General features: G+C 39.0%; 1 protein-coding gene across 3 annotated transcripts; it reads right to left on the bottom strand.

Annotated features, from left to right (window-relative positions):
• Positions 1 to 965: 965 nt before the first annotated feature.
• On the bottom strand, positions 966 to 27,812 carry Tcea1 (transcription elongation factor A1). Of its 3 annotated transcripts, none has more exons than XM_057791080.1 (10): positions 27,615 to 27,812; positions 22,522 to 22,584; positions 17,368 to 17,473; positions 13,310 to 13,397; positions 10,988 to 11,133; positions 9,923 to 9,979; positions 8,859 to 9,013; positions 6,064 to 6,210; positions 3,766 to 3,837; positions 966 to 2,356 (listed from the first exon to the last, which is right to left on the bottom strand). In XM_057791080.1, exons 1-10 carry the CDS (start codon positions 27,675 to 27,677, stop codon positions 2,348 to 2,350), a joined length of 906 nt encoding a protein of 301 aa, XP_057647063.1. In that variant the 5' UTR covers positions 27,678 to 27,812; the 3' UTR covers positions 966 to 2,347. The 3 variants fall into 3 exon arrangements, with proteins under 3 accessions (XP_057647063.1, XP_057647064.1, XP_057647065.1); XM_057791081.1 differs by lacking the exon at positions 27,615 to 27,812 and adding an exon at positions 27,327 to 27,463; XM_057791082.1 differs by lacking the exon at positions 27,615 to 27,812 and adding an exon at positions 22,845 to 22,863.
• Between the last annotated feature and the right edge of the window lie 11 nt (positions 27,813 to 27,823).

Below are 27,823 nucleotides of genomic sequence, written 5' to 3'. Positions count from 1 at the left end.
ATTCCTCTCAAATGACCAATTTCCTTTGGCTAAATGAGGGTAAAAAGCAGGGAATATTTATTGATTAAAACGTCTCAAATGAAGCTGGGCATAGTGGCGCACACCTTTAATCCCAGCACCTGGGAGGCAGAGGCACGTGGATCTCCATGAACTCGAGGCCAACCAGGACTACATGAGTTCCAGGACAGCAAGAGCTACAGAGACTCCATCTCGAAGGAAACAACAAAAACTAAACACTTCTCAAATGACAACCTTTTAATTATAGTTTTTATTTTGAAATGAAATCCTCAAATCACACTTCTGAGTTTTTCTCTTTTATTCCCCACATCTCTCTCCCTCTCTGAATCAGGGTCTCTCTACTTAGCTCAGGGTGGCCTGGAACTTGCTGTGTAGACCAGACTGTTCACTGGGGTTGAAGGTATGAGCCACCACACCTGGTGGTTTCATTTGTAAATTATATACAGATTTGGATGTTTGAGTTTATGTAAGTATTTCAGAATTTTTGTCACGGCCTAGCACAATTTATAAATCAATGTTCAACAGCACTCTGAGGGGCAAGAATGTCAAGGCTGTTACTTTCTCTCCGCATGATGGTTATGGCTCTTCATTATTTGCAAATGAATTTGCCTAAGTCACTTTTCCTATGTTCACTTCAGTTACTCTGTCTAGGAAATAACTGTAAAATAAGACCCCTCAGAATGCACCCAAAACTTGGAAATGAATACTGCTGTATCGCTTTGTAGAATTAAAGTCCCGTGTGAATAAGCATCTAAGATGAGCTCATGTGCCTGAGAACCACTGCTCTCTCCATCACCAGGGGTTCGGGCAATGACAGGCTCTAACCACTGTTCAATACCAGTTTTGACCTGAGTATGACCAAGCTCAAGTAGAACAGAACCTCAGAGTATTGTTAATAGTTGGGGGAGGAAAGTTTCAACATCTAAATAAAATGACAAAATATAATATCTGTTTAACAACAAAAAAATTTATTGATTTACAAATTTTAAAATGGATCACTTAAAAGTGGGACTATTTTAACCTTATTTTAAAACTAATTCTTTTAAAATGTACTTTATTTTTAAAGTGACAGAAATTACCCATGGACCAATCCTTTTTAACATGGACATTTGTTTTCTATGTTATGTCGAACAGTCTGCAGAGCAGAGCAAACACAAAGCTTGTGTAGTGGTCTTTACACAGACGTATAGCCAGACGCGGAAGCATGTAAATCATAAGCTTTACAACAGAGACCTTTACTATGTGCATCGGAACATCTGTATCAAGAAAACTTTGAAAACCACTGCTTATTACCAGCAAAACAAGGGGGACACATTTAAACAAAGGTAAAACTTAATTGTGAAATATGCATTGTAAAACTACTTGCTATAGCCAACATTTCAGTTGGCTCATCATCATCATGTAAAAAAAAGTCAGCACAAAAGATTCACACTAAAACATTCTTTTTTCCTTTTTTTGCAACCTCCATGTGCAAAGAGCACAGCTTAATGACTTACACAGGTCTTAGGCTTAACGCTTGGTCAGCAGATTTCCAAGTGCAAGTCCAGCCACGCTGCCTCCAGGAACTCTACTAAGATGCTGACATTTCCTTCCCAGCATGTCTTCTATGGGGGAAAATTCACCAGAAGTATGCCTGGGAGGGGCTTCCTGAAAACCCTAGGAAACTATAACAGAGCTCTGTTAAACTAATAGAGTGCAAAGTCAAATAAAACCAAACTGATTGAAAAATAAAGTTGTTTTCCAAAGAAAACCCTATTAAAAATGGTAATATACATATATAAGAAATACAAAAAAAGATCACTGCAATTAGTCACAGATGCAAGAGATCAGGGATCCAAGGCTTTGTGAGCGTGGTAATTAAGAGCAAATTCATATGCTAGTTCAAATAGTGTGCACAATTTGATAAGCTGGTCAAGGGTTACTGGAATACATATCATATTTGGTATTCTAACATTTATATTACTTCTTTGCTTCTCCTTTAATATTTTAGGTACATACCAATGAGAAAAGCAATTTTGTCTTTATGCATTAATGGAGAACAACAGAATTTTTGTGTGTTCTAACTCAAAAAGTTAATATTTAATAAAATGTAACATCAACTTATAAAAATAAAAAAAATGCAACACATTATCTAGTTCTCCTATGGTCTCCTAGCTGATCTGAAACCACAGATGGTTTTTAAGAAAGAATGTTAGGTAAAAACAAAGACCAACCCATGGGACGGTACTGCTTACAAATATCAGGGAAACGAGTTGCCTGGCCTAATTTTAAAGCTAATTACAAAATCCATTTTTCATAATGGTCCAGATACCTCGCTGATTCTTCCAACTCAACAGAACTGCAAAAAACAAAAGAAATACTTCGTAAGATTTTAAAAATACAGAGAATGATGTATATATCTCGATTTTATACACCCTATGACAGAGGCTCCTGTGGAAAGACTTTATATATAATAGTCACTCATTTTGACCCTCCACCATAGAATTACAAGGATTATGTAACTAAAGAATAAATATGTAAAGTTTTGTTTTAGTAGTTTTTAAAAGTACTTCTTTTAATGTTTCTAGGTTAAACAACTAACAATTCTTATCAGCTTTCTACATTAAACTGAACTTTCTTAAATTCCTTAAGTACCATATGGCACAACCTGTTTGGCGAACTGATTGTAGTAAAACAAACTGTACTGTTTGCTCATCGCAGTGATAAAAGTATCCAGCATGTGTAACAGATCTAAGAGGACTATCTAGACATGCCAAGTTTCTTCTCAGGATTGAAGAGAAGCAATGACAGAGGTGAGATCAGGTATTGTTTATGCCGGCTACATGAGGAAACACTAGATCAGTGAGGGTGAGAGACAAGAGATTTCCGATCACTGTGTGACTCCAAAGACTGATTCTACCATGAGCATCGCCTAACCCCACACCACTAACAGTCTTATCATTATTAACAATAAAAGTGCCTTTGGAGCTGATATGCAATTCTAGTTTTATATTTTGCTTTTGGTGCTCAAAAAAAAAAAAAATCCCTCAAAAATTAGCTTTCCACTGGTCTGTGCAGGAACAAGCTTTCAGCAGCAGTCAGGAGACTCAGAGCCCCGCTCCTTCTTAACTATTGGTGCATTCTGGGGGAGGAGCAATGACAGTTGCTCCAAAGGACAGTAAAAAAACCGCAGTTACACAGACAGTCCTGGTTAAACTCGGTGGGTAACAAAACAAAACATGAATGTGAGAAAGGGACTGACGGGGAGGGGAGATGAGAGGCTGGCAGTGAGAACAGCCAGAGCACATTATATGCTGTGTGACGTCAGCAAAGAGCACATGCAATAAACATTAGAACAGAAAAACTCTTAAACACATGTACTTCAAAAAAAATAAACTTGCCTGTATGAGACAAATTCAGAGACAATAAATATGAAGGCTTACTGAAAAGCTACCAAACCAGAACCAAGTTCATTAGAATTCCTAAAATAAACCCCAATATCATATAGAACTCTATAACATTTTCCAAAATCAAATTTATTAAAATAAGTAATAAACATACACTGCTTTTCTGGAAGAACAAGAGTGGAAATAATTCAATAACTACAGTATCTACGGGAACGTGTGATGGTAATTTAATATTCTTTCCTGCCATTCTTGCATTAAAAACATATGTGTTACTAAGATCAAACTCCAGGAGGGTACACACTACTATTTTAGATGGTTTATGAAGAGACAGTAAGTTATATACAACCCAGGGGTGCCCTACCTTCCACCGATTTCCACATTCATTACATAGGACAAATGTTGTCATTGGTTCATCAGCACTACGAGTTTGCACCTGTAGCAAAATTAAATAAAAAATACTTTTGAATTACCACTAAAAATAACCCAACTTAAGTAAGAATATTCTACATAAAGACATACAGTATCTCCAGTGATATCACCCTAAGAAGTGTAAGAGCTTATAAAAATTCAAATACACTATTGGCAAAGGAACATAATTTCAAACTTTGTTTTTCTAAATCCTTCTGTTCGTCTTTCATGTGTAATTTATCCAGTTAAGTAGAAAACTTCTCTGAAAGTCACTCATTAAATTATGCATTTTGCAAATGGTTAATAATCACAAAACCAATAATTAACACGTTAATGACCTACACATTAGTAAAGATGTTAATAAGAATCCAAAGCATTTCTTTCTTCTTCTTTTTTTTTTTTTCTTTTTCTTGGCTTTCAAGATGGGGTTTCTCTGTGTAGCTCTGACCTCTGGCCATCCTGGAACTCATTCTTATAGACCAGGCTGGCCTTGAACTTACAAAGATCCGCCTGTCAGTGCTGGGATTAAAGGCGTGCGCCACCACCACTGGGCCCCAAAGCATTTCTTTATGACACACACAACTGACACAACTTCTCTAAAAGTCATGTTAAATTCCCAAATCTCTGCCAGGGAACGTGGCATTCTCATCTACTCTGATACACAATTAGAAATACAAGATCTCTGTATAAGGATAGTGAAGAATGTCACTTAATAACAGCACATATGTTGGAAGTGAACAGAGAAGAGTAAATGCATCTGATGGAATACTGTGCACTGATTAAGATGGGCGTGGTACAAAAGCCCAACAAAATGAAGTTACCATCTCAAAGACTTGTTGTTCACTCAAGTACATGGCAGTAACACAATGGTCAATGGCTACCCAGTTTAACGGGAATGGAATTTCACATTTGCAAGCAGAAAAGCAAAACTGGAAAATGTTGAGACCATGTCTTAAAAGAAGAGTTCAAAATAGAACACTCAGGAAGACCTGGGCTGAGGACGTAGCTCAGCCATGAAAAGTGCTTGCCAATCACAAACAAAGCCCCAGGCTCAAAACCTAGCCACAAGTTTCTGGTAAATCATCAATATGATTTTAACTTAAAGCCCACAAAAATAAACAGACATTCTAAGGGCTGAAGAGATGACTGACACCTCTTCTACTCTCCAAGGGCACCAAGATACACGTGGTGCATGAGAACATGCCGGCAAAACACTCCACATATGAAACATAAATAAATCTAAAAGGAGGAAGAACAAACATTCTAAAACTAGTATTATAAGGCCTCAGGATAAAAACAATAGTCCTAGCTGGGCGGAGGTGGTGCACACCTGTAATTGCAGTACTTGGGAGATAGAAACAGATGGATCTTTGTGCAACCAACCAAATAAATAAAAAACCAAACTCAGAGTTCTTGACTAATTTTCTGGAATCTAATGTGTTTTACACACTGTATCTAACCATATCCTGATATCTACCTTGATGTTTTGCCAAATAACTTTAAAATGTTCAGCCAAATTTCTACATAAGCAAAAAAAAAGGAAATCCCCCAGCCCTCAGAAATCCCCTAGTCTTGCAGTTTTTTTAAAGCTATCGTAAAGCCCACTGTCTGCACCACTGCTAATTTTCTCAAACCTTGCTTTAGGGACATAGCAGAGTTTAAAATTATCTTAATTTGACTAAAAGAATTGTGCTCTTGCTTGGTAGGATCAACATCTATATCCATGACCTGAAACATGACCTTTAAGGGAAAATTTCTAAGGTTAAGAGATTATAGATATACAACAACAATAAAAGAAAAAAATCCTATTTGGCAAACAAAAATGAAGATAGTGTTATTTTTATATAGACATATAACAACAGAAATTTGTTGACAGTTTTTTATGTTACTCAAAACCAAAAAGGTCAATCTTGTCATATATGAATGCAAAAGTCATCATGTTACAAATAGGAATAGGCATTTATTTGTACACAGGCCATGTGAGAGAGGAGAACTTCCCTTCACTAGATGGTCCTGCTTGCTAGTACATCTGGGGTTCTATAAAATTGCTACAGTTTTTATAGTAAATATTTTCATTAGCACACAAATATATCAACTTATATTTAATTAGTTGGGATCTATCAAGAAAGTACTTTTTCACCAAAGAGGTCATATCTTTTCTTGAACAATATCAGGTTTTATAATTATCTTTACTCTGAAACAGGAGTGAAACATTCTTAATGTGATCATGAGACCACAGTCAACCACAAACCTGTGTGTAAGTGCAGTTCTTCTTTTTACATTTGCCACACGTGAACAAGTCAGTCTGGGTCCCACCAGTCTTGGCCATCTGATGTTCTCTGATGGCTTCTTTTGTCAGGTTTTTCCTCATCTCTTTGAGCTCATCACTAGCCATTTCCTATGACAGAAATGGCAATATCAATGAGTTACAGACACATTTGAAAGCTATTCTATACCCCGAATGCTTTTATGTTCACAAAGCTTAACAATAATCAGTAATAAAAGTAAAACCAGGGCTGGAGACATGGTTCAGAGGTTAAGAGCACTGGCTGCACGTAGAGGCCCTGAGTTCAATTTCCAGCAACCAAATGGTAACTCACAACTCTGGTGCCCCCTTCTGGCGGGCAGGCATTGTATACATAATAAATAAATCTTTAAAAAAAAAAATAAAAGTAGAAATCGGCTAAAACAATTTTAAGTTTAAAACTAGTATTTTTCCCCTCAGAGGATTTAAAATAATTTTCTTTCAAAATCTCTCTCTTTTTTTTTTTGGTTTTTCGAGACAGGGTTTCTCTGTGGCTTTGGAGCCTGTCCTGGAACTAGCTCTGTAGACCAGGCTGGTCTCGAACTCACAGAGATCCGCCTGCCTCTGCCTCCCGAGTGCTGGGATTAAAGGCGTGCGCCACCACCGCCCGGCTCAAAATCTCTTTAAAGACTCAGATATTTATGTTAAAATTAGGTACATACACTGCTTATAAACTAACAAAACAAACCTATAGCAATCACACCTCTGGTGTGCACAAGATGATCTTTTAAATACTCATGCCATCTTCAGAGAAACCAAGGACTTTGTACACAGAATATGCCAGGTAAATTTTTTTTTTTTTAATACCAGAATGCACAGAGACTATCATGTTTGGGTCAAATGGGTACAAAAGTTAACATGAAGGCAAGTCTAGTGACCCAAAATAAAATGACTTCTTCAGTCACTGAAATAATTACTGTAAGGAAAACCCCCATAAGGTAGATAAGCGGCTCCAAGTCCCTTGACAGTATCCAGTGAGGGCATGCACACACAGAAGCAACAGAGGCCACCATTCTGATAACGGTTTAACTAAACAAAGAATTTTGTAACTAAGTTCGAATTTATAGTTGAAACTGCTTCTACGAAAGAATCCTAGCTATAAATGACATCTTAGAAATTGCTCTCTTGCAGTGGTTATCCTACTCAAGTAACATGCTCATCAGTGGATGAACTCACTGGATGGAAGATTAGTGGAGTACTTTACAGTGGGAAAACTCCCTGACATCACCCAAAGTCACTAAAAAAAAAAAAAAAAAAAAAAAAACCCAAGAGGAAATGCATGCCAAGAGGAAAGTACCAAGACACTATGTTCCCTCTGAAAGAATGTATCTGATGCAAAATCCATCACTTAAGAAAAGGGAAGCTTAAGTATAATCAAACTATTTGGAAAAATCAAGCGGAGAGAAAAATAAAGAAATATGATCTAATGCAATATTCACAGAAATGTATGTTTGGAAAGAGCTAGTTCTTCAACACAGCAGCACCACAGAGGAAAAAGGCAGAGGGGGAGGGGATGTGAGGGACAAAAGAGACAGCTTTAAGCCAGACCTGATGACATATGTGGCACTCGGAGAGGCAGAGACTGGCAAATCTCGGTGAATTCGAGTCCAGCCTGGTTCGTAGAGTGAGTTCTAGGACAGCCAGGGCTACATAAAGAAACCCTGTCTGGAAACACCCCCACAAAAGAAACTGCTTTAGCTTAAAACAAAACAACAAATCAAAGGTAATGTGTAGACTTCAGCTCCTGGCACACGTAGAACATAATCAGGGAGACGTGAATATGAGTAAGTATGAATGAATATGAATATCATACCATGGCAAGGCCATGTGTTTAGCTGGATGTGGTAATGATAATGTAGCTACATACGGAAAAGTATTTAAATAGATATTTAAAAAATATGTATACACAGACATGTATACATGTATGGGTTGAAAGGATAAATACCAGGGATTTGCTTGACATAAAAAAAAAAGAAAGAAAGAAAGAAAGAAAAGCCAGGTAGTGGTGCTGCATGTCTTTAATCCCAGCTCTCAGGAGACAGAAGCAGGCAGATCTCTGTGTTCCAGGCCAGCCTGGTCTATAAACTGAGTTCCAGGAAGCCACAGCTATACAAAGAAACCCTGTCTTGAAAAACCAAAAAAACAAAACCAACCAAACCCTCCCCCCAAAAAACTAAAACAAACAAAAGGTGAAAAATACTCAATAGCAGGTGGAGGTGGAACTCAGGTGATGGATATATGGAATCTGACTACACTTTGTTCTCTGCTTTGTGGACATTTTAGAATTTTTTTTTTTTTTGGATTTTTCGAGACAGGGTTTCTCCGTAGCTTTTGGTTCCTGTCCTGGAACTAGCTCTTGTAGACCAGGCTGGCCTTGAACTCACAGAGATCCTCATGCCTCCAATGTCCAAGTGCTAGAATTAAAGGCATGCTCCACCACCATCCCACCAGTATTAGATATTTTAGTACCATTTTAAAACAAAATTTCTTAAAGATAGCAAACGGTATTAGCTAGTTAAAAAGTCAGGATTACTGTTGGATGATTAATAAAGCCAGCAGACTGTAGATGATGGGTTGCAGAGATTTAATGCATCACAAAAGAACATCTGGACAGCTCAAGACAGAAGGAAGAAACTGACAGTGAAAATGGAGCAAGTGACCTTGAGGTTTCTAACACACACATTTATCACACTTGTTTCCAAGGCAGTCTCACACGAGCACTTCCCTGCAGACTTGCTCACCTCTGCTGTCATCCTAGCAAACAGGTCAGGAGGAATGTTCCCACACAGCACATTTTTTCTTAAATTTGGATTTTTTGCATCTTTAAGATTTGATATCCTACTTCGTACTCTGTTTTTGTATTTCATGTCTGTATTCCTTATTTCTTGATATATAGGTACTTGGCCATTAAGGAAAAAAGATTGTTATAAAGATAACATTTTTTTTTGTTCTGCCAAATTCAAAATTCTTAAATTTTCTAAACAATTCATAAAAATGTTTTTCAATTTAGAAAAATAATACTTTCAGATTCCTTCTTCTGTAACTGGTCAATAGTACGTATCTTTACAACTGTTGACTCAGTGATGCTTTTTAAAAATGTTTAATGTCAGAAGCAAGCATCAACATGATTTCAAAGAGGTACTCTGACATAACCCAAGTTATCAGATATTTGAAAGAGTTCTAAAATCACACAAGTTTTTAACTTGATTAAGTCTGAATCCCACTAAGGACCTCAAAATCTGAGCATGGCCATAACTCCCTCAGAGGTCTTATGAGAGGAGAGCACCTGAGGCCACACTAGAGCATCTCACCTACCAGCTCAGCGAGAAGATGCTACAGCAGGCTTTTTTCCACAGAAGGCCAGGTCAAAGCAGAGACCAAGGCCCAGAGGGGCTCATATTTAACAAAGGGCAGTTCCTCAAAAACAACATTCCCATCTTACACTGCCACACAGGCACTCCCCTTACAGCCTTTTCTATGGTACCAGGCATGAACACATGTGCTGGCAGAAGGAATAGGGACTAAGTAGTCTGAGGCCCTCCCACTGAATGGGCCTCACACTTTCCCTGCCATTTTACACAACTAAAATTCAGATGCTACACTTCCAATATACAAAGGCTGAAAAAATTACCATTAATCATATGCTGTTTAGTTGTGAATGAGAGATAAACAAATGAAATAAACAGGAATGCCCTTCTCCTTCCTAAAAATAGTACAGAATAAACCTCTGACTTATGTAGAAGGACAGGGACAATTAACCTCACAGATTACTACACACAGCCATGGATGTGAACATAAAGGATATCTTCTTCAATCTGGGATCCCAGTTCCTCCTCATCAGCTCCAATAGCAATGTAGTCATCTAGAAACAGAAATGAAAAACTCATCAAAACACTCCTATTTCTTCAGTTCCATTTGCCTCATCCACAGAATCTCTGAGTTTATTAGGATCTGGTGGTATCTTTCAGCCCACGACTCCTTTCCTCTGGAGTTGATCTAAGACCACAGTGCTCTTGCACCAATGACCCCTTTTCACATACGAGGAACTCCTCATCTCACAACGCCATAAATTCTGGGCGTTCCAAAGGGGGACAGAGGAAGAACGGTTATGAAGAAGAAATGCCTTGTCTCCCACGACACAGATTTCAACACAGAGAAGCTTCTCATTTCATCTGCCACTCATATACATAGACATACTCAGAAGACTATCACAGATGCTCGAAAGAAGGGAAAGAATAAAGAGAACTGCAAGATAGAAAAAGGGAAAAACAGAGGCAGTAAGGAAATTCAAGTAGAAAGGGTCAAGTAAGCAGCAAAACTGGTCACCCTAGCTATGCACAGTTCAGCATAACTGAAAAGAAAAAGGGTTAATTTATTTAAGATGTCAAACATTCTGCCTACCAAACTTACTTTCTTAACTTAAACATTTTAGGGATACCACATGGTGTTTCATGATAGTATGAAACCTGAAAATCGTTGGCATGTGAAGTCTAAGGATTAGTATTTCTTGGTATTCCCCATGGAAATGTAAACTGTAAATTGCTTTTCTAACTATAATAAGTATAAAAATGAATTACTAATATAAAAGTTAAATACTCTATGCCATACTAATTTTAACAATTCATCTTGTTACCGCTCAACCTAAGGTCAAGGTAATTGAGTTTGCAAATCTGAGATTTACATAGGAAATGCTTAAATTAGCATGAACTAAGAAAAGTATCAACACTCTAGAAGGCTGTGCCTGTTGGTGGTGCCAGTGTCCTCCTTCCTACTGCCCTCTAAGAACTGGAAGCTATCAGCAGGAAGACACACGTAAAACACCAGCACGAAGGTGGAGATGGTATGGGGGTGCAAACAACCCTAAACTTACCTCCTGTCCGGAGAGCTGCAGCAAGCATCTCCCTACACTTTAACCGCACAGAATCAGAAGTGCTTGGTGCCCGAGGGAAAGATGAAACGTAAGTGTCTCGAGCGTTTGTCTCATCCCTCCTGCTGCTTACATTGCCGCTGGAACTACTAAAATACACATACATGGGTACACAGACCAGAAAACAATTAGGAAAACCTTCTGAAGAGCATTGTCATTACGCTGTAAAAATAAATACTTGGGGTCTAAATGAGATAGCATTTCAGTCAACATTATGTAACAGAAATGTCATCTACATATAGACTAAACGTTTTTAAAAAATTGAATCCAATAGATAAATCTCACGCTCACTGTGGAAAAGTTATCAATATCATTTAACTCTAGTTAGTTTCTTCTTATGAACCATGTATTTAGAAAATCCTGTCTACAAAGAGGTTTGTATACTGTTTTTCACACTCTCCTACAAGACAAAGTTTCCCAAAAGCAAGAACTAGGATCTCATCCTGTATGTATTTTCAATGTGTAGCATGGCATCTCTAAGTAGTAAATGAAAAAAGAATTACTCATTTTTACAACAGGGTCTCATATTGCTTAGGCTGACTTTGAACTCTATGAAGTCAAGCCTTCTGCTTCTACCTCCCAAGTATGGGGATTTCAGATATGTGCCACTGTGCCCCATTTTAACGGCTTCTGGGAATTGAATCCAGGCTTTGCATATGCTCAGCAGGTACTATACCAAATGAACTACATCTCCAGTCCCAACCAATGTTAAAAAACAAAACAAAACTTCTTAAATACTGTAAAGCTTTTGCTTCTTGCCTATGGCCAATACTTAACCAAAGCACTGCAACTTGCCTGTATGGGCTGATTCGCTTCACTATTATCAACCTTGTCTCTTAAAATGTGATGGCTAGGTTTGAACCACTTAAAGTTTCTCAAATTCTAGCACCAAAATGTAAAACCTTAGTCAACCTCGAGTCACTTTGATCTGACTTACAACTTTCTTTATATTATACCCCAGGCTAGTCTGGATAGTCATGTTTACTCTTATGTGTTATTCTGGATAGATGCCAGGCTTTAGCACATAAATATTCCACCTAAACTTTAAATACTAATAAAAGTATACTAAAAATTTTCTTAAATGGCTAAATTTAGACAAAAAAAAAAAAGCTCAAAAGGCAAATGAGGTCAAGGGCCATTTGAATCTGTAATCACTACTTTCATTACCACATTCATTATTGCTCATCCTAGCAATCTTATTCAAACTTACTAAGTTTTGGCCTCCAAAAGCTCATAGGGAATGGCACTACCAGAAGGTGTGGCTTTGTTGGAGTAAATGTGTCACAATGGGGGTGGGCTTTCAGTTCCCCTTTCCTCAAGCTACTCCTCCTGTCAGTAGACTTCCTGTTGCCTGCAAGACGTAGGACTCTCAGCTGCTTCTCAGCATCAGGTCTCCTGCACATCGCCATGTCCCCACAACGTTGATCATGAACTGAACCTCCGAAAGTGAGCCACCCCAACTGAATGTTTTCCTTTGTAGGAGTTGCCGTGGCCATGGTGTCTCTTCATAGCAAGAGAAATCCTAACTACGACAGTATAATATAAATTATCTTGCTTTCTTTTTGTAGACTTCTATTTTTCTTCTAAAATTCTAAGAAATCTTGCTAAAATGTTTTAAAGATGGCTATACATGTGTGCTAATTCCATCTGACTAGACAGAGGAAGGAGGAGAGGAGGCAGGATCAGAAAACCAGGGACAAAGTGATGGCGCAGGTAAACAAACTAGCTAGTTTTCCTGTCTGCTTATTTGTTAACTTGACACAAGCTAAAGCTGTCTGGTAAGAGGAACCTCAACTGGAAAAACGATTCTACTAGATTGCTGACAGAGCAGTCCCTGGGGTGTTTTTTGACCAATAATTGATATGTAAGGGTCCAAGTCACTGTGGTGTCACTATTGGTCCTGGGTTGCACAAGACAGCAGCAAGCCACAGGAAGCAAGCCATTAAATAGCATTCATTCCTCCATGGCTTCTGCTCCGGTTTCTGATTTGGCTTCCCTCAAAGAGCTGTGTCCTGGGATGTATGCCAAATAAATCCTTTTGATCATGGTTCCTCCCCCCCCCCCCCCCGCTACCTTTCTTTCCTTTTCTTTTCTTCTTCTTCTTTTTGGAGACAGGGTTTCCCCGTGTAGCCCTGGCTGTCCTAGAACTCACTCTGTAAAACAGAGTGGCTTTGAACTCAGAGATTCACCTGCCTCTGCCTCCTGAGTGCTAGAAGCCCTACAATACCAACTGCAGCAGAAATTAATTCATATAAAGTGAGTTACCTTTCTTCTCTCGCTTCAGGGCTATTCTGTGATGAAATTGCAGGTTCTTTTTTCTTTTCTTCAGAATCTTTATCAGTTGATGGTCCATCTGCAAAATTTATCAAATTCCTAAATAGTCTACTTTTGTTAAAAATGAAAATAAAGTATTGCACATTAATAGCCTATATAAGCCAAAAACAAACATTAAAAAAAAGTCAGCCCCCAAAGAGGACACACTTACCATTAAAATCTTCAATTTCCCACAACTGTATATAAAGTATAAGCAAACTATTATGTTAGGCCGGGCGGTGGTGGCGCACGCCTTTAATCCCAGCACTTGGGAGGCAGAGGCAGGCGGATCTCTGTGAGTTCGAGACCAGCCTGGTCTACAAGAGCTAGTTCCAGGACAGGCTCCAAAGCCACAGGGAAACCCTGTCTCGAAAAACCAAAAAAAAAAAAAAAAAAAAAAAAAAAAACTATTATGTTAGCATCTGTATTGAGGTACTTTTTACAATACCTGTACAATCAACACTCCTGAACTGTCACTTGGAAAGAAAGAGGAATTCACATGCCAATGACAGCTGAAAGTTTAAAAGGAGAATATGCAAAGGAAAGAGTGTGGATGAATATGAACACAGCCATCCTGAAAATGAGAGCTCATGCATAGAGAACAATAGTATCTAAGTGATTTTTCAAGAAGTTAAAAAACGTTAAAGTGCCACCTAAAGCACAGATAAGTATTTCTGGGAAAGTAAATAAAGAGCATCTTCATAGAGACCATTCCAGCCTCAGTACAGTCCACTCAGCACCTCATTTAATTCAACGATCTGTCAATAGAGCTGCAGAGTCCACACCTTTTAAGACTTAGAGCAGTGGATCTCAACCTGGGGATTGGATCTCAGCATTTCTTCATATCAGATACTTATATTTTGATTCATAACAGTAGCATATTACAGTTATGAACAAGCAATGAAATAACTTTATGGTTGCAGGTCATCACAACATGAGAAAGTATATTAAAGGGTCATAGTATTAGGATGGTTGAGAACCACTGACTTAGAGGAAAGTGACGAGACACTGTGAACAGATGTAAAATGAATCAATGCAATTATCATTGTACTGACAAGAAGAATTCATCTTAAGCCAATCAAAACTGTTCCTGGTCTAGGTTTAGAACATATTTAGGTCTACTGTAGAAATTATCTCACTTATCTATACTTGGCACTCTGGGGTATATAAATAACCCTATAATGTTCCCATCACTTTCTTTATAAAACACTGAAAATATATATGAATAGCAATAGATTGCAGCCCATCATATAGAATAAGAATCCATAAAAGACAATGTTTTCTTACTTGAAGAGAAAGAAATAAAAATTTGTAACCATAACTATAAAGACTGGATTGAGGAAAGATACTAAATTGGAGAAGGCAATCAGAGTCTTAAATGTCCCTCACAGAGTAACTGTTACAAGAAGTATAATAAAGTACACCCTTTGACTGGGTATGAAACTTAATCTAATACATTTATAGAGTATTCCAACTGTGGATGTAAAACATGCTCTCACCCTGAAAAAACAGTAAACAAATCAGAAAAAGAAAAGAGGGGAGTGTTAGGTCGTAAACCTTCGAGAAATGGCTGAGGTGCCAACTTAACACACTGATAGTTTTATGTAATTGGCCCCATAAACACAAAGGGAGTGGCACTATCTGGAGGTGCGGCTTTGTTGGAGTAGGTGTGGCTTTCCTTGACAAAGTGTGCAGGGCCCACATATGCTTAAGCCACTCCCAGTGTCTCAGTTTACTTTCCATTGCCTGTAGGATCAAGATGGTAGTTTCTTCTTCATTCTCTGCTCCTTCTCTAGCACCATGTCTACCACACTCTGCTATGTCTCGCCATGATGATAATGGACTTAACCTCTGAAAATGTAAGCTACCCTAATTAAACGTTTTTCTTTATAAGAGTTGCTATGGTCATGGTGTCTTTACAGAAATAGAAACCCTAACTAAGACACATTATCCAAGTGGACCTGGCTGCTAGGTTTCCCCTGTATCCCTCAGTTCCTCCCAACCTATTACAGGGCCCTCCTTGGTTGGCATACGCCATCTCCTACCCTAATGTTCCAGCCCAGAGGCTGGTCTGTCCTTCTTCCAGTTGTTCCTCCCTATATAATCTAGTCATTTTTTTTTTACCCCTCCTCTTTTGATCCTCCTACATCTGGTTCCCCTCTCCCTTTCTACACATGGCTTAGGGCCATGACCACTCTGGACTCTGCTAGATTTCCCTGCCTTTAGCTATGTCTCCTGTCTATGGCATTAATATCTACAATAAACTTTCTCCTCAAGAATATCCAAGAACGGTCATGTTCTTTCTTTTTAGTTATTTATTTTTTCATTCATCTAGTGCTGAAACCCAGGAGTGGCATAAATGAGTTCCCTCGCAAGGAACTCAGCTGCTCTGAATCAAGCAGCTGATCTGAGTCATGTACAGATCATTTGTTTCTGCTGGCTTCTGCCACCCACAAAATTTGATTCCCAATTCTAGAGTCCGATTCCTTAAGCTGCTGCTTCTCTCTACCTGCTTCCTCTGGACTCTGGCCCGCTATGTCCTCCATGTGGGCACCTATGTTTCACCAGCTCCTGTAGCCTCCTATACCTCTGGCCTGCCTGCCTGAAATCCTGGTACTTGAGAGGAAGAGAAAGGAGGATCAGGAGTTTAAGGTTATCCTTTGCTACATGGAGTTCAAGGTTAGCCTGCACTATATGACACTTTTCCTTAAATAAATAACCAAACAAATGTCAAAACAGAATAAGAGAAGGTTATTATATTCTCCAAAATGCTATCACAGGAGAAAAATCAAATGCTTAAAGAACTGATTAAATTAGAAAACTTAATATGATTCTGGACTAGCTATTGAAGGACGTAAAAAAACTGTAAAGGATATTATAATGTGTCCTAGTTTGCTTCTCTGTTGCTATACTAAAACACAAACCAAAAGCAGCGTGGGTAGGAAAGGGTTCATCTGCTTTACCTCATCACCAAGGGAAGTCAAGGCAGGGACTCAAGCAGGGTCATGAAATAAAGCACAGTGAGGAATGCTACTTATTGGCTTATTGTACAGTTGTTTGATTTCTTTTATAACCTAGGAACACCTGTCCAGTGGTGTCACTAACCATAGTGGGCCGGGCCTTCCCACATTTATTATTAATCAAGAAAATGTTCCACACACTAGCAAAGAGGTCAATCTTATGAAGGCAATTTCTCAGTTGAGGTTCCCTCTTCTCAGATAAACCTAGCTTTATCAAGTCAACAAAAAACTAAAAGGTACATAGGGATAGCAAAAAATTAGAGCATGAACTGTAAATTAAAGTATTACACCAATGCTTGCTTTCCTTTATTATAATTGCATAAGAAAATATGCACATGACTACAATTCTAAATCCTCTGGGGACTGAAGCTGGATCCCAAATCCCAGGCCAGCTTACACAACATAGTGGGAGTCTATCTCAAATAATTGAAGGAAACTAAAACAGAAAGTGTTCTGAGGTGATGTATACTTAAGTATTATAAAATAAAATGACACATTTAAGTATTCTCACATGATTTTTAAGAGAGATTGCTAGACATGGAAAATCATGCCATGGTGGCACATGCCTTTAATGCCAGCACTTGGAAGGCAGAGTTAGGTGGATCTGAGTTCAAGGACAGCCTCGTCTACAGAGCGAGTTTCAGAACAGTCAGGACTACAGAGAAACCCTGTAGTCTTGAAAAAAAAGGAAAAGAAAATAACAAACGCTGATCTGAACAAATGAATTATGGGCAGTCATTTTAAAAACACTTCAGAAAGCATCACAACCTGTTCTTTGAAGAAAAGTTTTGAAGGAGCTTATCTACAGTTACAACTGTCAGAGATCACTGAATTTATCAGCCTACAACTTTCAAACAAATTAAAGCAGGGCCCTCATCCCTATTAGAAAGCAATGATTACACCAAATCTAGATTCATAGACAAAAAAATGCAGCAGCCATTTGAACAAGTCAGGACATCATAAATATATGCAAGCAAAGATCAATTTTACCTAATAATTTTTTCCAGGATTTGATGAGTGATTTGGCTAAAGATGTGACTTCTTCATCTGTACTCTGCTTGCGAATAGCGTTGACAGACATTCCAATTCTAGTAGACTGCAAGGCAACAACAACAAAGTGTCCATCAATGTTGTCCCAAACAATTCAGTATATTAATCACACTTGCTTCTTTTTCAGACTTTTTTTTTATATTTCAGATCTAAAAATTTCAATTATTTGCATTCTGGTGAAAGTATACATATCTTCAGATCACACACTGGACTCACCAATGCTTCATCACTGAGATCAACAACCTGGTACTGTGCCAATGGAGTACTGAAATGAAATCAGTCTCTCAGGGAGAAATGAGGGTGAGTATCTGCATAAGCTCTTCTACAGAGATACTTTAGAGCACTGCCTGCAACTCATAGCAAAGCTATCCAAACAAAACTACCACCTAGAGATTAAGAGGAATCTTTTTTTTTTTAATTTTTTGAGACAGGGTTTCTCCGTAGCTTTTTGGTTCCTGTCCTGGAACTAGCTCTTGCAGACCAGGGTGGCCTCGAACTCACAGAGATCCGCCTGCCTCTGCCTCCCGAGTGCTGGGATTAAAGGCGTGCGCCACCACCGCCCGGCAGGAATCTTTATTTTTTGATCCTATGTAAGCAGCATATAATTTGGTATTAAAATGGGTTTCAGAATACAGATAAAATTTAACATGCAGTAATATTACACGAGGATTATACTAGAATAACTAGGTATATAAGTCTTCCTAAGAACCTTTCATCATTGAGATCATTATACCTATTTTTAAAGATAAAGAGACTGGAAATACCAATATAGCCTGCTCATCATTATACTATTGCTCATTGGCACGATTAGAATTTTCATCTCTGCTTCACCACTTCTAGTATGAATGCTCTTTCCAACTCACTAAAAACCATAAAAGCTATGACAGTTCAATTATGAAGAGTAAATAACAATGGTAAATTATTCAGAAGTTCAAGTTGTTAGTAGACAATCTTTCAAAACATGATCTATGGAAGAAAAACACAACAAAGAAATTCTTAGTTGTTTAAAAAATAAAGGAGAATCCCTGCTGATACCTTTGAGGTACAAAGGTAATTGGTACTTAAAAGCTTCCTTCTAAATTATTAAACACTCAGCACAAAAGCAGAAGAATTTAGAATACATAGTGGGGCTGCAGTAGCCTGTGTTGTACCTCTCAGAAAGCTGAGCCAAAGCAGGTGAGGTTCAACAGCAAAAGAATGAAAAGGATCCCAAATTTTACACCCACCTGCAATATTTGGGGTTAACAAAGCAAATTTTCTAAAACAAAAAAATCCTAATTTTGGATATATGGAGGAAATAACTTGAATTATTGAGTTGTTATGATGTACAGAATAACACCCAACAGTGCTGAAAAATGTATCCTAGAAGCTCCTGCAGAAGACCAAGATATAAGGAGAAGAATAAACTGTGGGTGATGGCTGTTTAATGATCACAGGATGCTTTGATTATTAAAACCACACCTGCTCTAAGAATCCAGCTTTTGACAATAAATGTGCTTACATAAAGAAGAGACTATCAGCTCCATGACAAGAAATCAGGCTGATGAAGCGGAGTGAAAAAGAACCACTGCATGTTTCTTTTCCAATAATTAGTACACACTTGGGAAACTGGAAGACAGCAGAGGATGGAGACCAATGGGAAACTATTATAAACAGGTTGTCTAAAAAGTGGTCTGTGACACTGAAGCAGAGACACTGAAGCAGAGACACTGCCCATCATCCACCAAGGTTTCTGTTTAACATCAAGCACAGGAGAGAAGGCAGGGAGGAAGACAGAGTGGTAGGACAGGGAGCACTCAGGAACTGACTGCACATCTAGACCAAATAGCTCCAAACCAGAAAGCCCGATCACCATGACACACAAGCTGTCTGCTTCAAGTTCTGGGGACAGAACATAAGCCTTGTATATGGTAAACAAATGCTATATTCCTAGTTGAATAATTAAGATTTTTTACATAATATTTTGCTCATGTTTTTCCCTTCTCCTGTAACTCTTCCCAGATGCTCTCCACCTTCGTACCCAACTAACTTTGTTTTTTCTCTCAGAAAACAAAACAAAAAAAATTACCTAAGACCCACAGAAGTAAAAATCAAGGCAAACAGGCAAAAGACTATTAAGACCAAAAGTGACAGACAAAATGAAATAAAAAAATTCCACAAAAAATATCAGAGTTCATTTTCTATTGGCCAACTACTGGATATGAGGCCTGCTCTGGAATGTGGTTGATATACCCAAGTCAGACTCCACTGGGGGGAAAATGATTTCCCCTTCCCTCCAGGTACCAGCTGCAGATAAATTCTCGGCTGAGGTAGAAAACTGTGTCTACTTCCCTTCCCTTCTCAGGGCGAGGCCCCCAGCTGGCTTGAACCTGCACATGCTGTCAGTCTCTGTGCGCTAAGTTAGAATGTGCATCTGTCCTGCTGTGTCTGCAGTCATCCGTCATCTGTGGTTCTTAACAATCTTTTCACTTCCTCTACCAAGCCTTGAGAAGGGTTTAATGAAGATATCTGATTAGGACTAAGTACTCCACAATCTCTCACTCTCTACACAGTCCATTTGTGGGTCTCTATGTTAATCGCCGTCTATTACAAAAAGAACCTTCTCTGATTGGGTTGAGTGAAGTGAGGAACTGATGTGTCACTGAGTTATTTTAGTAAAGAGTCCCTTTAGTAAAGTAATAGTATTAGCTTTTCTGCTAGGTACATGACCTATCTAGTCTCAGGTCCTTGGCCACTTTATTAATTTCAGATATGGGTTTCATTTCATGGAGTGGGCCTCAAATCCATTTTAAAAAAGTGTTTGGTTACTTACTCCCACAACATTTGTGCACTATTTTTTACAGTATATTTACAGAGAGGTGACAGGATTTGTAGCTGGGTGATACTGCCTTTCTCCTTCAGTATCATACAATGTACTTTCTAGCACCATGAACACTAGGCAATAGGACTGAAGCTTCTAGTCAGGCATCAGCTCAACTTCTCCACGCTCATTAAGTGCCTTCAAGGGTTCTCAGCATCAGGTTCTTAAGAACAAACCAATAGCATTGGCAATGGCCTGGGCAATGACTTAACAAGATGTAATGCATTCCTGGCACTGGAGGTTTGACCTGACTGTAAGATGTTAATCTGGGGCACTGTCTTGCCTCTAGCTCTTCCTTGCCCTGAACTAACCAATAATTATGCCACATTGCTTCCTCATGCTATTTCTGCTGAGGGAGAACCTGAATATCTTTGGAGACCATCTGTGTGAAGCCTTTCTTGAGCTTCCAAATTAAGAGGTCAAGCTAAGGAATCAACTTCTGGGGCTACAGGAATAGTTTGTTGGTTGAGATCATTTCCTGCTTTTGATGAGGAATCAGGTTCAATTCCTAACATACAGATGGAGGTTCCCCAACCATTTGTTAACTGCAGTTACAAGGGATAAGAAGCTCTCCTTCTTCTGGCACATAGTGCACAGACATACATGTAGGCAAAATATCCATACACATAAAATAATAAAACTTCACAAAACAGTGAACTTCTTTCTTCTCTGCCCCTATCCAGAGTTTAACTGGGTACCAACACTGCTGCTTTTAAATACAATTTCTTCTAGTTTTTGAGCTCTGAGGGAGACAGATCTAATTTACTGACATTCACAAACCCAGCATAATTATTAGCCATAATAAAAATTTAAGTATATATTATATAATTATACTAAAGAGAAAAAAATTAGAGGTGGATTAGAAATGCAAACCCTACCCAGCCTCCATACTTTTATAACTCTATACATCTCTTAATTACATGCTGAGATTATTAAGATTATTTTCAATGTATTTTCCACACCCAAGCCTATTACTACTCTTTGCTAGGAAGGATTACACCCAAGTAGAAGGATTACCCTCCCCAAAAAATGACTGCTAATCATAGAACCCAGAAACTCAACTTCATGGCTAGCTTCCGTTCCTGAGCCTGCATGTAAAGTCCTTTTTATTTGGTTTTGTTTCCACTACAGATCCTTTTGGTCATCTGGTGAACTTATATATTCCTCAGAAGTGCTTTAAAGCACATTAAATAAAACCCATAAGATAGCAAAGAAAAAGCAACTATATTTTAAGTACAGTAATATTCTTGGTTTCTTATTAAAACATTAAGACAAAGTGAGGGACATAAGCAGCCATCAAGATAAATAAAGGAATTTTAATACATTTGCAAAAGTATAAGTTAACAGTAATGAAAATATTTGTGATTTCTTTTACAGTCATAAATGCTACTAAAATGACTCTACTTTTATTATCTTTATAATAAGAAATAGTTCAGTTTCAACTAGACATTCCTGAACATAATTTTCTCCAGCAAGATTCACACACCTTTTTAATTCTTGAATTCTGACTTAATGGAACAGAAACACCAACAAAGAATGCTCACAGCAAGTAGAAAAGGCTACATTCATACTTACTTTCTTTTGTACAATTTTGACTTATTTTTCTTTCTTTTATTTTTTTTAAGATTTATTTATTTATTACATATACAGTGTTGTTCTTGCATGTATACTTGCAGGTCAGAAGAGGGAACCAGATCTCATTACAGATGGTTGTGAGTCACTATGTGGTTGCTGGGAATTGAACTCAGGACCTCTGGAAGAGCAGTCAGTTTTCTTAACCTCTGAGCCATCTCTCCAGTCCCTGACTTATTTTTCTACTTTAGATTACACACTGGGACTTTAGTACTCATGCTACTGACATTCAATTGTCTGCATGCATGGATGACGCTGAAAAAGGGAGAAGAGTGATGATTCGCTGTTATCCCTACACTAAGCTACAGTGAGCTGCTGAAAGACCAAACCAGGGCCAGGAAAGCAGGGGCACCCCTTACACTGTAAGAGCTCATGACCCCATAACCTTGGAAAGTTCTTTGAGGAACACATACATAATTTATATTTTATTAAATACATATATAATCAATGGCAATTGACTGATTAATGTTGACATCTTAAAAAAAGAATGGTCTATTCTATAAAAGGATAGATTAAAAGCATGTTATTGGTAATGAAGATGACCCATTATTATAATTATGGCAATTACCAATTTAAACACTGTGATACACAGAAACACATACCTGTAATAATTCCAGAGTCATGGGAATATTCTTAAGCTCTTTCAGCAAATCCAATGCACCAGCCTATAAAATAAAACAGGTTCATACTGAATTCCCATGGAAGTAAAGCAAGGACTAGCCAATTAACAACTTACAATGGCTCATCTACTCACTTGAGTACAACGATACATGTATGCATGTACGTATATACATCACCTTACAACAGAGATTAAAACATCAGAGGTTCATAACACCTGCTTTCTGAACTATGGCTAGCACTTGTGAAGTAATTTTGAATTGTATTTTCAAATGTGTCTCAACTGAAGAAATGTAAAACTTCTTACTCTAATGAACAGCTGCTTCAGCGTCTCAGTGCTTATCCATGCACATGGAGAGGATGAGGAGGTCAATATTGCTTATCTAACAATCCGTCACAAGAACACTGCTATCTACTTGGTTCTTACAGAATAGTAAAGAGCAATTTCTAAAAAAAAAAAAAAAAAAAAAAAAAATCAGGATTTACATCTATGTTATGCTTCTAAGACTATCTACTGATGTGGATAACACTCTGCATGCTGTGAATATGTTTTATTACCATTGGTTAATGAATAAACCAATGTTTTGTCAATGGCTTAGCAAAATCAGGTGGGAAATCTGAACATAGATTATATAGAGAGAGTAGGCAGAGTCAAGGAGATGCCATGCTTCCCGCCACCTGACTCCTGGCCACTTATACCCCAAAATAATCACAGAAACTGTATTCATTTAAACACTGTCTGGACCATTATTTCTAGCCTCTTATTGGCTAACTCTCACATCTTGATTAACTCATTTCCATTAAATCTGTATAGCACCGCGAGGCTGTGGCTTACCAGGAAAGATCCTAACCTACGTTCATCTCGGGCAGGAGATTTATGGCGTCTGCCTGACTCTGCTTTTTTCTCCCAGAATTGTTTGGTCTACTCCACCTATCTAAATTCTGCCCTATCAAAAAGCCAAGGCAGTTTCTTTATTAACCAATGAAAGTAACACACAGACAATGTCCCTCCTACACCAGAGAAGGACCCAGAAACTTTCCGGTAAGCCACAGCCTCATGGTAATACACAGATTAACAGAAATGGGTTAATTCAAGATGAAGAGCTAGCTAGAAATACAGTGTTGTAATTAATACAGTTTCTGTGTGACTGATTATTCAGGTATGAGCAGTTAGGAAATGAACGAGTATTCTCTGCCTACAATCTACTGCCAATTACTATCTGGAGTCAAAAAGCTCCTACAGGATGAAGAGGCAACAAAGCCCATGGAAGGAAAAGAAAAAAAACACAAACTCTGGCATTAATGAAGAATAAAGGGACAACAGTGCCACCTATAGCTTTTGGCCAACTAATATCCCCTGCCCCAACACACACACACACACACACTCGGCAAGAGCAGAAGTCCTCTTAACAGCTGAGCCATCTCTTTAGTCCTTCAACAGATACTTAATGCCAAATAAAAAGTTCCATTCTGTGTGAGCATATAGTAGTAAAACACAGCAATCCCTTAGGATTTCACAGAATTTCATTTCATTTTATTTTATGATGGAGATTGAAGCCAAAGTCTCTTACATGCTAACCTACTACCAAGCTATACACCCAGCCCCAGGGATTAAAACAAAACAAACAATAAAAACCTCTACAGTTTGTGCTCCAGCACAACTGTGTTTCCCATTCCTCTGGCCCACCGCTGACAATTGTGCTCTGAACTTACTACCGGACAAAAGCTGCATTCTGTCCTTCCCAGTCACCTACCTCCAGCATCAAGTCCATTGCAGCATCACCTACAGGTAATGATGCAAGAGACAGAAAGATTTGACTCTCAACTTCCAAAGCCACATTTAGTTCACAGAACTGACGGAAAAATAAACTACAGCTATCACACTATTCTATTATGTTTTTAGCGCTCCTATTGTTAACACAAGTGTTTTACAAAATACAGTATTCAAACTTCCAGGCAACCTAATTTATATAAAACTATAGGATTCAAATATCCTTCTTCTCCACAAGCAAAAGCAGGAGGGACAAGGGACTTACAGTTAAGAACATGTGCTGTATCACCCCCTGATTAGATTTCAATCCACACTCTTGTTTTCTAATTTTAAAAATCCTCTTCAAGCTTTTCACATACTGAAGAGAACAACATAGCCCTAGGAGGTAGATGAAATGGTCTAGTGCACAGTGAAATATTAAAACACAGAAACACCGGGCACAAGACAGTTTGGTGGGCAAAGTAAAGGCCCCATATAGATGTATCCTTAAAATAGACACACAGAAGTCCAGTAAATATGAAAAAGATGTCCAGAGCATTTCACTAAAGAGTAATTTAAAGGACAAATCAACAAGAATTGGAATAATATGAGATCAAAACAGTCAAGCATTACTGATAGCAATGTAAAATGGTATGAGCCACTTTGTGGGAGGAAAAAAAAATTACTTTTTTTTGATAGTTTCCTAAATGGTTAAGTAGATTTGGGGTGTAGTTTAATGGTATAGTTTGCCTAGGCGTCCAGACCCAGGATAAAAAGAAATGTTATCCAGACACTGCAAGGCTCAGTACTTCTACTCCGAGGTATATTCCTAACAGAAATGAAAACATGCCAACACAAACAGACATAAGGATATCTTAGCATAGTTTTACAACCTAAAGTGGAAACAGCCTAGATGCACATCAAAAGATAAACCCAAATGTGATATAAGTGCCAGTACAATAAAATACTATTCTATAATAATGAAGGATGAAATATTAAGAAGACATGACACAGATTAGACTTTAAAACACATATAGTAAGCAAAGCATGGTGGCATGTATCTAGGGTCCCAGTCAGCTACTCAAGATACTAAAAAGAGAATCAGGGAGTTCTTAACTCGTCAAGACAACATAGTGACACCCTGTCTAAAAACAAAACAAAACACTGCAGTAACTGAAAGAACTAGCTATGTCACATCCTATAAGAGTTCATTGATATGGAATTTCCAGAACCAGGAAAGACACAATGTACGTAGTGGTGTTTACGTTTCCAAGTCCTCTTTTATAGAATGGGACACTAAACTAGCAAAACTATCTGAGTAATAAAAATTGGTAAGATTTATAATTAGTGGATTTAGAGGAATACATGGCTCAGAGTACCAGTTCAATAATTGTTAGCTATTTTTAATTAAGTGACATCTACTCTACAGCTTTATTAAAATAAAATATTTAAAAAGCAGTACTTAGATTTGTCTATTAGTGACAACTATCATACTTCAAGCAGTTTCCATTTTTATGGTCTAAAATAACTTAAAAATAGCTCCTTTTCATAGTTCATGCCTGTAATCTCATTTAAGAGGAAACTGAGTCAGGAGAATCACATGAGCCCAGGAGTTCTAGGTCAGCTTCCAGGTACAAAGCAAGACCCCATCTTTAAAACAAAACAACACACACACACACACACACACACACACACACAAAATGGAGGTTGGGAGTGGGCAGGGTTATGGGTCAGGACGTTAGTTCCAGCACTAAAGAGGAAGAGGCAGGCAGGCAGTCTCTAGCAGTTTGAGGCCAGCCTGGTCTACAGATCATGTTCCAGGAAAGCCAGGGCTATTCAGGGAAAGCCTCAAGTTGTCCTCTGACCTATGCAGGCATGCACACACATGAATAAAAGTTAATGTTTTTCAACTTTTGAATTCATGGAGAAAGAGTTGTCATTCTGACCTTTCTCTTTATTTCATCAGCCTGCTTGAATTTCAGTGGACAGGAAAATGAAAGAAAAAGCAATGAAAAGAACCAGCTCTATCTTTCTTTCTTAAGGCGAATTTCCATACTGGTTAAGGTTGTGCACTATCAGAAAACAGACTCGAGAATTACTTGAAGTTTGTCCTGATGGATTAGGGAAAAGAAATTACCCAGTTAATAAGTTTTTCCTCCTGAGAGCTTTGAGTGTAGCAAACTAGGGACCTCCAGGCAGAGAGGAAAGTTTTCCAATTTAATCTAAAAAATAAAAATGTTCAACCTATCATAACCCAAACTCATTTCTTTTTTTTTTTTTTGGTTTTTCGAGACAGGGTTTCTCTGTGGTTTTGGAGCCTGTCCTGGAACTAGCTCTTGTAGACCAGGCTGGTCTCGAACTCACAGAGATCCGCCTGCCTCTGCCTCCCAAGTGCTGGGATTAAAGGCGTGCGCCACCACCGCCCGGCCCAAACTCATTTCTTGCAGCAAGGAATGAAATGGCTCAATCAGTAAGGGCGATAAACGACACAGAAAACAAACAGGAAATAGCTGAAAATAAAACAAAATTGCAAATGCAGATTAACGGGGCATGAAATTAAATGCCGGGCAAACACACCTGTTGAAGAAAAAGAGGAACAAGGATATCTGAAGTCGTAATTATTCGGCATTAACACTAATTCCTAAGCTAGCAGTGAGTGGAAAACCAGCTAGCTCCTGGCTCAACCACAACTACACAATACTTAAGCTTACAAAATGAATATACTCACAACTGTGTCCTAGCTACAAAAGAATTCTGCACGGGTTTGTGACTCTAAAGCGCTGCACACATGTAAGCATCCCCTTACGGCTTTAATTTCATAAACGGGAACAAATTATTTCTAGCACTTTGATAATGAAAGTGTCCCGAGTGCGGGAGAATAAATTCAGGTGTCAAGCAAAGGGATGGAAAAGTGGGATCTCCTAACACAGACGATGTCGCCGGCCCGCCACTAACTCGGCACCACAGCCACCCAGCAGGGGCCCCCGGGAGGAGTGTGGTTTTTAACCGTGGCGGTCCTGCAATCGCACCCAGGCCTACTTGCTAAGAGACGGCGGGCTTTCTGTGTCTAATCGCGATGCCCGGGGTGAGGCGGAGCTGGGATCAACACACTTTACCGCCCGCCTGAAACGGACCGCGCCACCCCGAGAAGCCGCGGCCATCGCGCCTTCTCTCAGCCGGCGAGGGCTTCTCTCCTGGGCTCCCTGCGGACGTTGTCAGAGCCGACGTGGAAGCCGGAAGGGCGCGCGGCCCGGCCCTGACTGGCTGGCTCCGCGTGGGCCGGGGCCGCGGTCTCGGCCGCGGCCTGCCCGGGACCCGCCCGCTCACCGCGTTCTTCTTCTGCACCATCTTGTCCATCTTCTTGGCAATGCGAACCACCTCGTCCTCCATGGCTCCGGAAGGCCTCCGCTCGCCCGGCCGCAGCGGACGGGAAGCGGGAGATGCGGCGCGGACGCTCGACGAGCCGGAAAGCAAACAGCCTAGGCTTTCCTCACAGACCGGGCCCGCGGCGGCGGCGGCGGCGGCGGGGAAGCCGA

This window comes from Chionomys nivalis, chromosome 16 (genome assembly GCF_950005125.1).
Source record: "Chionomys nivalis chromosome 16, mChiNiv1.1, whole genome shotgun sequence".
In the NCBI taxonomy this organism is placed as follows: Eukaryota; Metazoa; Chordata; class Mammalia; order Rodentia; family Cricetidae; genus Chionomys; species Chionomys nivalis.
Note: the sequence above shows the minus strand (reverse complement) of the source record. Positions and strands in the feature narration are given on the sequence as shown.

What these genes read in the sequence shown, in the direction of transcription:
- Tcea1 (XM_057791080.1), bottom strand. Translation starts at nt 27,677, where the DNA reads ATGGAGGACGAGGTGGTTCGCATTGCCAAGAAGATGGACAAGATGGTG. An exon ending in ATCCTGGAAAAAATTATTAG is followed by an intron (nt 13,398 to 17,367) that starts GTAAAATTGATC and finishes TAAATTTTGCAG; the next exon opens with ATGGACCATCAACTGATAAA. An exon ending in AGAACTGCACTTACACACAG is followed by an intron (nt 3,838 to 6,063) that starts GTTTGTGGTTGA and finishes ATTTTGCTACAG; the next exon opens with GTGCAAACTCGTAGTGCTGA.